The sequence below is a fragment of the Dermacentor albipictus genome, chromosome 8 (genome assembly GCF_038994185.2).
Source record: "Dermacentor albipictus isolate Rhodes 1998 colony chromosome 8, USDA_Dalb.pri_finalv2, whole genome shotgun sequence".
Lineage (NCBI taxonomy): Eukaryota > Metazoa > Arthropoda > Arachnida > Ixodida > Ixodidae > Dermacentor > Dermacentor albipictus.
Window position 1 is genome coordinate 98,218,626 of NC_091828.1, and position 13,089 is coordinate 98,231,714.

The 13,089-nt window shown below is 46.7% G+C and overlaps 1 protein-coding gene across 2 annotated transcripts in view; it reads right to left on the minus strand.

Moving 5' to 3' along the window:
* The window catches only part of LOC135912881 (uncharacterized), a 180,272-nt gene that overhangs the window by 97,010 nt on the left and 70,173 nt on the right, over positions 1-13,089 (minus strand). Inside the window, exon 1 of one of the 2 annotated variants that reach the window (XM_065445456.1) lies at positions 8,779-9,200. The exons of the other annotated variant lie outside the window; for it this stretch is intronic. Within the exon in view, the coding sequence (XP_065301528.1) occupies positions 8,779-8,786 (8 nt within the window). The 5' untranslated portion in view covers positions 8,787-9,200. Of the gene's footprint in view, positions 1-8,778; positions 9,201-13,089 lie in introns of those variants that run through there. 2 annotated transcript variants of the gene reach the window in all.

The window sequence follows — 13,089 nt, forward strand, 5'->3', positions numbered from 1 at the left end:
AAGTCAGGCATGTGTTGAGCTCACACTATGTAAGCGTTGCAATTTTACGAAAAGCATGCATATTAAGCCGTCAGATTCGAATTCCCGCATCACACGTAATATTTTGCTTAAAAGCGAATTCGGTTTATCTTGTCACATGTTCCTCACGTCCTTATTAAAGCCTGTATATCAACTGGAGGCTTGAGTACGAGTTGGACTTTCGAATGTTCTTTTTTTTTTAACGGAAAATTAAATACTAGGATGCTACACCGAAACGCACGAGAAAGCTTTGTGAAATCGCTGGGACCTAACCGCCTACCGTTACGGCGTCATAAATTCTGCGCTAATTAAATTTGACAGTTGACCATCGCCTTGTAAATTTGCGATGTAAAAATTTAACTGGGTTGCGGATGACCGCGGTATCGTGTGTACGAACTGAGTGACGTGAATCCATCTGATTATTGTGCTGATTACAGCAGCTTAGAGAAAAGAATACACACACACACACACAGAGACACACACAAGAAACGAAGCCTATACAAGCTCTGTTAGCTACCTATAATTCGTACACTGTATGCATGGACAGCCCATATGTAGGCACAATGTGTTCTTCGGGACTTGAACTTTTCATCGACTGTCGTCTGCAAGATGTTGATATACTAACAACTGCATCCAAGGTCAATTAGAACGACGTCCAAGCGAGAGAGATAGAGAGAGTCTAGATACTCTTCAAGATTATATTTTAAAAAATACGGCCCTCAGATTGCGTTCAAACCTTCGTTCTGAGCATGCAGAGGGTACGTGCTTCGTCTGAACGTCATTTTCACGTGATCTAAAGCGCATACATATACTTTACCGGCGTATCAATGTGCAGACAAGCATAAACTAGATCACGGCGGTCTAGATTGTACTGTGGAGTGATATGAATGCATGAAAAAGAAACACGCAATATCGAAGGGTTAGCTCTTACAGGCACAAACGACGCGCAAAAGAAAAAAAAAAGAAAGAGCTCGAGGATGGATTCGTTCCAAAATCGTAAGTCTTGCAGCGATACTTCCAACCCTCTGCAAAATACGCGAAAAATATGAATACATCGCTATCCGTGAACTGTAACATTGCAGGATGCGATTAGTCGAGCAAAACGAAACGGGGCGTGCAAAAAAGGATGAAAGCAGAAAGTTGCCGAGACACAACTTTTTCTTTTCTTTTTCCCGAGCGGGGCTTTCTTTTTTTCGGAACTTTTTTTCACGCATTCACGCAAAGAAAGGCTGCGCGACGGACTACTCATACTGACGGGTACCTGCGGTCTAGTATGTGTGCTCGTATATGAATAAAACGGAACGTTGCGGGGCCTACAAACTACGAGACGGCATGCAACGGCATTTTTTTTTCCGCCTCACTATACAGCTCCAGCTTCGTCTCGCATATACAAGAGCAGATTACTCCGGCAAATAGCAGACGATATACCTCTTCGGCACTGCACCAGAAGTACAAAAAAACGAAAAGCGCCTCCTGGGGGCGCTGCAGCTGTGAGACGCACGAACGCGCACACAGCCGCGCGATGCATACGCGTGGCCAACACAATCCAATGGCCGATTACGGCCGCAGCATAGGCGGATAATGCAACGCACGAGCCGTCGACGACTGTAAGAAAGGGCGAAGCAGAAGGCGAAAAAACGCAGAAAACTGGCGGCAGCGGCGGCCGGGAGCAGGTTGCATGGCCGACGTGGTTTCCCGTTACACAATGGCCGTGACCCGATGCTGTCAATCAGTTTGGGAAACGGTTTCTTGGTTTTGCCTCTCGACCGGCGTACCACTGCCGGGATCTATAACAGCACCAATACCAACCAATGCACGTGCGCGGAAGGTGAGGACGCGATAGAGAGAGAGAGAAACAGAAAAATAAAGGCAAGGAGGTGCGAAACAAGATTGTTGCTAGCAGACGACAGGCGTGCGAGAGATGCGGCGCGCAGATAGATGGGCCGCGCGAGTAAAGCAAGCAGGCGGAGACGTGGAAAAAAAAACATGGCGCTGACGATGAGCGGTAGCAGACGAAAAGCAAAGAAGCGAAATCGTCTGCTGTTCATATTTCGTTTTTTTTTTTCGTCGTCTGCTTTTATTCGCTCCCTTCTGGATTTTCATGCGCGAAATTTCCCGCATCGCTTAAGAAGAAGAAGAAGCTGGTGAGGCGAGATGAGAGCGAGAGAAAGAGGGTAGGTTAAGGCTGCGCGTGCGTTCCTCACGCCCTCAGTGAGTGATCTCACCGGGTGCTTTTTTTCTTTCTTAATTTTTCTTCGCGTGGACGGGATTCGGGCGCATGGAGCGGAAACGCCTCGGAAAAAGATAAACACTAACAAGGCAAGTAGTGGGGAAGAGCTTGGGTCAAGGAATGTCTGCAATGCCTCCCTTCTTTCGCAGGTAGCTCCACGGAAACTCCGCGGCCACCTTGGAGACTTGGCGCGAAGCAGGAGACGGAAAAAGAAAAGAAAAAAAGTAAAGTAGAGGAAATATAAATCCTGAGAAAACACCTTGCACTCACTGCATTACGTGCTGTAGAACCCCGGTAACTCGGAGAATAGAGAAAAACTAAAAGAGCGACGAAGAAGTGCAGAATGGGCGGATATGGGCCGAGCGAGATCCGTTGCCTAACGGTCTCGCAAAGGCAAAAACATCGCCACTCCAAAAAAAGCCTAATGGATGGCGCGTTTGCTCGACGCCCGTGAAGCAGAAGAAGAAAAAAAAAAAGGAAACGGCGGGAGGGGACAATTGTCGGACCTCCGCGGAGCGAGCAAGGGGACTTGGAACGCGTCACGAAGCTCGCATTTGGAAACAAAAACACAAAAGCGTCCGGGACGGAGGCGTTAGCGACATTAATGGAGGCGCGAGCGAAGACAAAGGAGGTGGAAAGAAGACTCGCCGTGCTTCCGAGGGCGCGCCCTTCGCACGGTAGCAGACGACGATATCTCACCCCCGCGGACGCATGCGCGCGCGCGCGTGCGCACTCATGCCCCGGGTCGTCTGCTCACACGGTAGTGAGCGACCGTCGTCTGCTCTCCACGATTCGAGAAGACGACATTCTCCCCCTTCCGCCATGCTCCGCAAGTACGAAAAGTAGGCGGTGACTCTGACCGTCCGAAGAAGCAGAAGTACGAAACATTGCGCAGCCTTCAGGGCTAAGGTTAACAACAACATAAAAAAAAGTAGTTTGAAAATCACGAGTCAGCTCCTGAAAAAGTAAGAACTAAGAAATAAGAAAGAGAAGAAGGGTGGAGGAGGACACTACGAAACTCTTGTAGCTTGCAAGTGATTTACCGCTTGGTAGTTGACCGATTGTCGTCTGCTCCGTACTAAGGAGAGAAGTGCTCTACTATGGTCAAATAGACAACCTTCCCAGTGCAATTCCTTAGTCTGCAAGGTCGACAAAAGCGGAGGCTGTGACCGCCCAAATATGGAGAAACATCAGCGACTGTGAGACCGGGGCTAGTCTAAGAGAACAGCAGTTTTAAAATCACGATTTGTTAACTGAACAAAAGAAAAATAACAAAAAATGTGAAGAAAGTATGGAACTTTCGTAGCTTGCAGTGTCTGTTCACGGGTATGTCATCCTCTTGATATCCGGTTTCATCTTTCGTTAAGCCGCAAAGTGCTTAACGTGTCATGTAACTGTCCCGGCGATACGCATTAGCCGTCACGTTGAGTTGCGTGGCTGGCTGTTTTATTATTAATATTTTTTATAGCCATGTGGATGTCTTTGAGCCATTGTGATCTCTAGAATGTGCTTATCGCATCCGTGCTACATACAATCTTCAATACTACGTGATTTGTGCAATTACTGTGAACCTTATGTCAAAAAGCCCACTGTTGTAAAATCAACAAAAACCTCAACGGACAACATATCCTCTCATGGGTACAACACTGCCATTTGCTATACCGCCAAGTTTCGCGTTATACTTTAGGTTTTCTTTTATTGCAAAAGTGACTAATCACACTTCGAGGGTCCAACACCACACTACGCGAAAACAGCTTCAGTGGGGATACCGCAAGCTGATGCACGCATTTCTGAAATCAAAGCTCGCACAATGGGCAGTGACACGTCGTAAAGCCTATCGCCTATGGTAGCACGCGCTGACACATTCACTGCTCGGAGTGAGCTCAGGTAATGTTACCCTGTGCAGCCGTGAACGATTTTATGATCGCAGTCAGTCACTCTCGTGAGCCTGGGCAAGCAGTCATGTGTGCCCTCACCAAACGTTATTACCATTCTATAGGAAGTCTATAGTTGTTTAGCTGTAAGGTCACCAGAAAGTTTATGGGCAGCCTGTGGAGCTATGGTTTTGCACTTTTAGTTGAATGCTGCTCGCAAGACTTTCTGCACGCAAGCTCGACAGAGATTCGCAGGAAGATGAGGGCTTGAAGTAGTTAACAGTGATCGAAGAAGAAACGTTGGTAGGGGACAATGTTTTGACAAGTGACGCGGAGACCTTCTGCAACAAGGCTACTTGTCAAAAATTTTGCCTCCAGCAATGTTCCTTGCTCGACGACTGTCATTTTCATTCTACCCATGCTTTCCTAACTTCTGCTCAGGGCAAGAAGCCAATATATCACGTGGGAATGTGTTTCGAAGTCCAAGTCAGTAATTGGAAAAAGAGCATTTGGATTCAACTTTCAAGTTTCTAATATTTCTACTTTCTGCACACGAAAGAACAAGTCTCTAAAAAGGCGTACAAATCTACTCGATGTCTATTGACAATATGTAGGCTGTTTAGCTTCATTCTTATACGTTCTGAACGAAGAGTATTTCCCAATCTTTTACACAACTGTTCCTGTACATCGTTAATATAGGAGCTCCTGCGAACCTTCATATTTTTCATCGTCCTAATAACATATAAAAGAGGATTTAAGCATACTACGACTCGTCTGTGAGGGCCCTGTCTTTTGCACGATCGTACTTAAGAGAGAAAGAGAAAAAAACACGCTACGATGTGTTGAGTGACATTGTGAGACGTCGGAGGGGTTTTCGTCCGAGGAACGATCAACATAATGGACACCGCATCCGAGGTTCCTAAGAAAAGACTTAATGTTAAGATGATCCGACCACTTAATCAGTAGATGCAGTGGTTGTACGGTCCAATAAGGCTGTGAAGATTGGTTCTAAATCTCAAGACGGAGCAAGGTCGGCCGTACAAAAGTTGGCAACACGATAGTGAAAGATTTTAGCGGCAAAAAGTATCGGAACGTGTTAGTTATTTATAAGTCGAAACCAAAGGTCATTATCAAGAACAGCGACCACTCCTCAAGCCATTTCATTAACTTGTAATCTATTTGAGGCAATGAAAATCGCCTCCAGGGGCATGGGTGAAAAGGTTTGAAGAATTGCTGACTCGGGTGCACTGTACTTTGACAGAAACTGACGTTTTCGAATGCATTGCATTAGGAAACAAAGCATACTGTGATGCATTTGGAACGATGCAGTCGATGAATGCTGTACAGGCAGTGAAACTTGTAGTACGCTTGTGGTTACTGCGGAGCGTTAGGTAATAATAACGCCACATCCGTGTAAGCAATCTTAGACGGACAGCGCGCTACTAGGGCAACGTACAAGAGCGCATCATCACTACAAAATATTTGCAAGAAATTAATACGGCAAACTTGTTCGAAAATCCACAAGAAGAAGGAAGTTTCAAAGGAAGTCGCAAACTGTCGTCAATCCGTGCGTAGCGCAAAGATACGAAGTACAACCGTACGGTAAAAACAAGTGCGAATAGTGAATGCAACACCAAAAAAAAAAAAAGAATATGGCATCGCATAAAAGCCACTGCCCTGCCCGTAAAGAACGGTGCCAGTAAAATAACATCATTTTGAGATTGTGAAAAGCAATATTCTTTGCGCTTTCTGATAGAAGGTTTACGATAAAAGGCAGGTCTTGTGCATGAAATATTTGTTACTTTTGCTTTTGTGCTGCATTCCTAAAAAAAAAAAAAATTCTAAGGAACAACTCAGATACGTGGAGTTGGTTTGAGCAACTTTGCCGGTTGAACAGTGTAACATCTATTCTGCGTATCCTCATGACACCTGAATACATTTGTAGAACACAGTCGTTTATTAAGTGGTCCTATTACTAACCAGAAAGACATTTTTTTTCGAAATTTGAATAAAGCAGTTAGATGCTAAAGCTGCATCTCCGTGTACGTAGAAGAAGCAACCATCTCCTCATGTTTACTGTGGTAAAAACTGGCTTTCATTGATTATACACAGAGATGAAGATGGAACTACGTGCATTACGGTGCCATGTTTCTGCAACACCCTGGATTATCAGGCAATCTCAAAGAAATGAAGACACACTTCAAGGCAGCTATCTGCGGTCTCTGGCAACACACAGGTCTCGATCAGTTTAGTGTCAAATGTCTCGAAAGCAGATGGCAATATATGTGTAAACCACTTTCGTACAGTTCCGTATGCGCCAGAATTCATACCGAGAATATACATCTTGAGTAATAGCCTCCGAGAGAAATAAAAAAGAAAATTGAGAGTAATGTGCAGTATATTGTGCATGCGGATTTAGGAGGATATATGGCCTAGATAAAAATATAGCATAGTCTTCCGTAAATATATACGGAACATTACGGCGATGGCGAAAATTCTTCTGGTGTTTCCATATAATCGCTGTCGCAATAATATGTCTTTGTACTATGCTATGGGTCCAGTACTTAGCCATGGATAAAAAGAAATCTGGAAGAAGGAGAGAAGATAAAAGCGTTTTGATCCTACCCCTGTTTAAATACATTCAGAGTAAATAAAGCTACTTAAGGTCGGGTTACTACCGTAATTGTTTCTTTTTCTTTTGTTTTCGTCTGCTTCTTACCTCGTCTCTTGGCGCAAACTTAGCTAATTGTCCACCGTTTACGCATTATACGGAGCAGAAGGCGTTCTAAAGGCCGCCATTTCGCACTCCGCGGCAGTTTTCTTTCGTCTGCTTTCGGCCCCATCTCTTGGGCCCAGACTTAAGTGCCGCTGTCGACCAATTAAGCAATATACGCAGCAGTCGACGTGCCATAGGGACCGCACTTCTGCGCGGCGTTGTGCTTCGTCTGCTTCTCGCCCTACATCCCGGTTCAAGCTTAAACACTTTTGCCCGCAATTTACTCATTATAGGCAGCAGACGGCGTTCTAAATGTCACTGCACCGTACGCTGTTTCACAATGACGCTGCGCCGGATTATTTCGGTGGTCGCGATGCTGGGCAGTCGACGCTCCAATACGGAGGAACACGCCGTGCCAGGTCAAGCGCATTCTCGTGACCGTGCTCCTGATTGGCTGACGGCTACTGTAGTTTCCGCTGCCCTGCCTCGTTATTTATTATAGCTTAACACTGGTCAGTAGTGGCTGTTGCCTGTGCGGCAAGTCTAGGGTACACTACGCGCCCAAACATGAGTTGCACGGACTGAGGTCGTAGCATCCTAATATAGGAACGAACAAAATGAGTTTCATTCTTTTCCTGCTACACCGCTGGCGTGCTTAGGTTTCGTTAAGCCTGATGATAATGTCATGGCCGGGAGCTGCATGCAACTAGAGGGAGACTGTAAGATGCATGTTCCACGAACGCTGACGGTTTACTAATAAACCAGTTTCGTTACTATGCGTTGCACGACTTCTTGTTAGGTGCGGATGTTTGTGCACGGTTAGTGGAGGACTGGTGTCGCCGTCACGTGTGAGAAAGGGTGGATCTTGATAAGCTCAAAGCGTTTTTTGAGCGTTATTCAGCCATCAGGCTACGCGCTGTCAGGGTCACGTGAGAGCGCATCACATCGCCGCGTTCTGTTCTTTTGTCTCCGATAGATCGTGCTCCATATAATAATAAAATTTATGGCGGATAGGTCGAGAAGTGCTTGAATTCATGAAAATTACTCGCTCCATTACCAGGGCAGGGAATTTACGTGTGAGGTTGCCAGCTATTGCGGGATGTTCCAGAATGTGAGGAAAATGCTTGCACACACGCTGCTACTTATACACGGCATTGCAACATCGAGAGCATGGTTTCTTTATCCTTGCGCCCATTAGATGTAGAGGAAAAAGTGTTCTATATCTAAATCAATTGCGAGTCTGTGCGTCTGCATTAGGCATAGAAAAAAAAAATAACACGCTAATATTTTTTTGTGTGGTCACATAGTATTATACAGCAGAGGTAGCGGCCGCAGAAATACTCTCGATTAACCACAATGTATCCAACTCGGAGCTCTGTCGAGGCATACAGGAAGCTTTCTGATGAAAAGACTGGCCCAACGGTTTATACGGGGCCATTCTAAAGTTACTTTTTGTTTAAACGACACAAGACGGCCCATTACAGCGTCACTGGGATCCGACACATGATAACGAGTATCTCGCAGCTGTGCACCTGCCCTCTGAATAAGAAATAAATGTACAAAAATATTTAAAAAAGTAAAAACTAAGGAAACGAAGAAACGAACCCTGCCATTACGGGCTCAAGAGTGGGTCAGCCCACCCTCGGAATAGCCTTTAAAATGATCACTCTTCCTAAAAATGCTGCACGCCTTGTCAAGTCATGGTCACAACGGGCAAAGACGGCCCGCCGCCCGCCTGGGGCGATCCAGGGCACGCAGCGATTGATGCGTTCGGAACCAGTCATCACGTGATCGGCTCACCAAAAGACGGTGGTCCAAAGGGTCAAGGCAGGAAACACACCATACGCGCGTGTTCCAGACACAATGGCAAGATTCATGCGCACGAGTAGGCTAGAAAGGAACGAGGAAACGGCCAGATGAATGGCACGCAGATATCTTACCTGAACATTTTTGTCTGCTTGTCGTCTGTTGTGCGTGCCGTGGATGTGTCGTCTGGAACGTAGCAGACGACCGACCGTAAGCGGTGCGTATATGGTGCGGAAGAAAAAAAAAAGTAGAACTGGAAACAAATAAACTCCACACAGTTGCCTCTCCTTGTCTTCTCGTCGTGTTGCCGACGCGCACCAAGAAGTATAGTTCCGAAAAAAAAAAGTAATTGGACCGGGCAAAAAAAAAGGCTTCCACGGAACACCACACCCACACCAGTTGACAAAACTCCGCACAACGGCCGAACCAAATAACCACCACGGGCTTTTGGAGGCAAGCAGACGACGGACGAGCGAACCGCTACTCCCCGTGTGGATGATGCCCCGCTCGCGGAGCAGCAGAGGATCTCCCGGAGCAGACGATGCGCTCGCGGAGCAGTCAAGAAAACTTCTCGGAGCAGACGACGCGGAGCAGACGACGCGATGCACGCCGGCCGGTCTCCTCCCTGCGCCCTCTCCACCAAGAGTAGCGCCCTTTCCGTCATGTTGCTGCCCTCTCTGCAACAACGTGCGGCCATTTTGGGCACTTCTTTCCCACCCGCCACTTCTCCCCAACGCACATCCTCCTCAACGCCAGTGGCTCGCAACGAATGACCCCCACGATTGGTCCGGCTGTGGCCGTGACGTAGGTGCGATTCGAAGCAAGCGTTTTGCTCTCGTTTGTGGTCGTGACGGTAGCGGTGTGGTCGCACATTTCACTCGAACTGAAGAAAAACTTCAAGAAGGGGCCGTTTCTCTCACTGGGACACACGTTTGAGCCGAGAACCACTTCCCCGACTAGGACGCCCGCCCGCCCAGATGAAGTCTGCAACGCGGAAGTGTAGACGGTGTAACGGGACGTGGTTCTTCTATCAAGAGTACCGCTTCATGAAGGCACTGGAGCGAAACGGTGCGCTCTAATTTGGGTTAGACCTTGTTAGTGCGCCTTCCTCTTATGAAGTTATTCGCGAACTTTCTCACGCTCAACGTCTCGGCTACCGCTGTCGGGGCGTGTACCTTTAAAGAAGCAATGGACTTACATTTATGACTTTTCATCTTTCTTGCGTTGAATGAAAAGTGCAAACTTTTTAAACCATATGAGAAATACTGACTGGGTCAGAATGCTCTAAATAATTCGCCGTAATACCTGTTTCTGCACACCACTCTTGTTCGGTTTTGACGTCATGATACGTCGGCCAGATCTGCGTTCCTGCGATCGATGCGGCTGACGCACGCAAGCGAAGACAGACGGAACGCACGCATCACTCTATTATTTTTTCAATGAACAACGTCGTCATACCTAGCCCTATTGCTGAATGACGTCAGCAAATTTTAATCTTTGTCATGACGCCTCGATAATGTTGACGACGTCAGGCCGGGCCTCTCGAGATGAACTTTAGTATCCAATTGAAATGTTCTATAGAAATTTTCCTACCGTCATATGCTAGCGAAGTTTCAATCTGAACTTAGCTAGCGTTAGTTAGGGGGTGAAGTGCAAGTACACCCGTGTGCCGTGTATTGGGTGCACGTTGAAGGACCTTAGGTGGCTAAAATTAATTCGGAGTCCCCCACTACGGCGTGCCTCTTAACCATCATTCTGGTTTTGGCACATAAAACCCAGGATATAATATTTTTTTTACCTTGGGAGGGATCGTTAACTTGACACCGTGTAATTTTTTTCTCATAATCGGCCTCAAAAACGGTTTGGAAAGTACATTGATCGTCAACAACAGGTAGCAGTCAATTAGCAATATTCGGATACTAAAGCTATTGCTGCAGGTGTTCCTCGGGGTAGCATACTAGGGGCACTACTGTTTGACTTATATATTAACGACATTGCTATCATTAGCGATAAACCAACGTTCGTCATATATTCAGATGATACTAGCCTATTTTTTTTAGAGGAACATGCGTGTCAGACATTCGAAACCGAGCTGATGATTGTCTACGCTTACTACACCACTGGTCCCTCTGTAATTCGCTCCCTATCAATACAAATAGGAGATAAAGCTGGTTTTCTTTTTTAGATCCCGGCACAAGGTTATTGAATCTCATGCTACTGTTCTTAAAATAGGATCTGTTAAGAGCTTAGGTGTTTTCCTTGAGGAACGCCTATAATGGAATGATCATGTTGATTCTGTCGCAGTAAAAAATTCAAGAGCAGTAGAGATGCTCTCAAAGTGTAGAAATTTATTTCCTGAGTGTATCAAAAAGCTATTATATATATTATATTGCATTACTCTGTTATTAACTATTGTTCTTTGGTGTGGGGCACTACTTCTTTCAACACTAAAAAAACAATATGCAATCGAAAAACGGGCTAGGCGCACTGGTCGCCAATACTGCGTTTGATTCCACCTCCAAACCTATTTTTGAAACACTTAACATAATACACATAACAGAATTATGCCTTAATGTGCTGCTCAAGAGGAAACCTTAGCTCGGGTGCTCCTATCTAAGTGAATGTAAAAGGAGAACCAGTTTTTCTCGGCAATCACTGCACCAAATTTGACGAGAATTGCTGCATTTGAAATAAAAAACTGAAAATCTAGCGACTGCTGGTTTCGAATTCTTTGTTTAGATCGTCAATTTCGTATTGAAGATTCCCAAAAATCGCAAATTTTCAATAAACGAAACCATCAAGTTTACAACTCTGTAACTCGGCAATAAGAAATGTTATCACAATTTTGTGAATCGCATATGATAGCACATCACTCTCTTCTCTGTTCGCTCACTCACTCAATCTTCACCCATAATCAGTCACTCACATGATCATCCGCTCACTCAGACGATATCTCCCCCCCCACGCCGCGTTCGCTCACTCACTCACTCACTCACTCACTCACTCACTCACTCACTCACTCACTCACTCACTCACTCACTCACTCACTCACTCACTCACTCACTCACTCACTCACTCACTCACTCACTCATTCACTCACTCACTCACTCACTCACTCACTCACTCACTCACTCACTCACTCACTCACTCACTCACTCACTCACTCACACACACACACACACACACACACACACACATACACTCACTCACTCACTCACTCACTCACTCACTCACTCACTCACTCACTCACTCACTCACCCACTCACTCACTCACTCACTCACTCACTCACTCACTCACTCACTCACTCACTCACTCACTGAGTCGGATAATCAGAAGCGAACACTGTCTGTCACTCAGTTCCCGCCGCCTTCGCTCCGCCATCTTGGAATATTCAATATACATACAGCTTCGCGCTTTCGCCTTCTGCGTAACTTTCTTGTCATGCCCCAGCGTCGGGGGAGAGAACGGGCATCGTTGTGCCGAAACGCAGCAGTGCATTTACAACGCTGCGAAGGGCACACCGCGGATGCAAGTCTTCCCATTTCACGGGTGAATTTCCTATCGCAAGTTCCTTTCCCTGCTTTCACATCATCAGTAGTAGCGAGCGCATTGACGTAGTACGGCACCCGGTCTCGCCAGAGCGCTCTGCAGTGTTGCACAACTACGCAGTTACGTCCCGAAGGCACCAAGGGTGCCGTGTAACCCGTGCTACGCGCCAGGCAGTGAGCTGCGTATGGGTTCTCAATTTCGGAGGCAAATTACAGACTGGTTTGGCGCCGCGCACAACATTCGGCGAGTTGCCCACGCAGGGGCCTATTGAGCCATCGCTGCAAGAAACCGCTGCTCGTTGAATCAGCGGCACGAGGAAAAGAAAAAAAAGGTAAAGTGTACGGAGGTATGAAAGGAGAAAGGATCCTGCAGCCCGTATAAGCAACCATTTTCCATTCTCACGCATGCGTACGTGCATCACGATGCCAGGATGAACCGACGACCCCTAGCGGTTTTGAACGGCAACACTCGACAGACGATAGGGAACGGACTCGTCCTTGCAGACACGACAAAGAAGCAAATAAAGAACGCAAGAAAGAAAATAAAAGCGGTTGGAGGGGTGAAAGCTGTGGGAGTTCGATTTCTCCTAGGCGCCCATCTTCATCGCCCCGTGTCTAATGCGTAAAAAGGCAAGGGAACACGCATGCACATGCGCGTCTTGAGTATTTCTCAGCACGCTTTCGACGAGTACGAAACTGAAGTTGCCGGCTGGCCGCGGCTGCTTAGGCCACCACGCACGAGAAAGCGGCGCCGGTGCACTTGAGTCGAACAGACGATTTTCTCAGTTCCTCCGAGCAGACGATGCACACAACGTCGTGCGGCGATTGCGCCATAGCGACGTGCTTGCAGAAGAAGCAGACGAGCGGATGCGTACGACGATCGAAGAGCCGCAGCA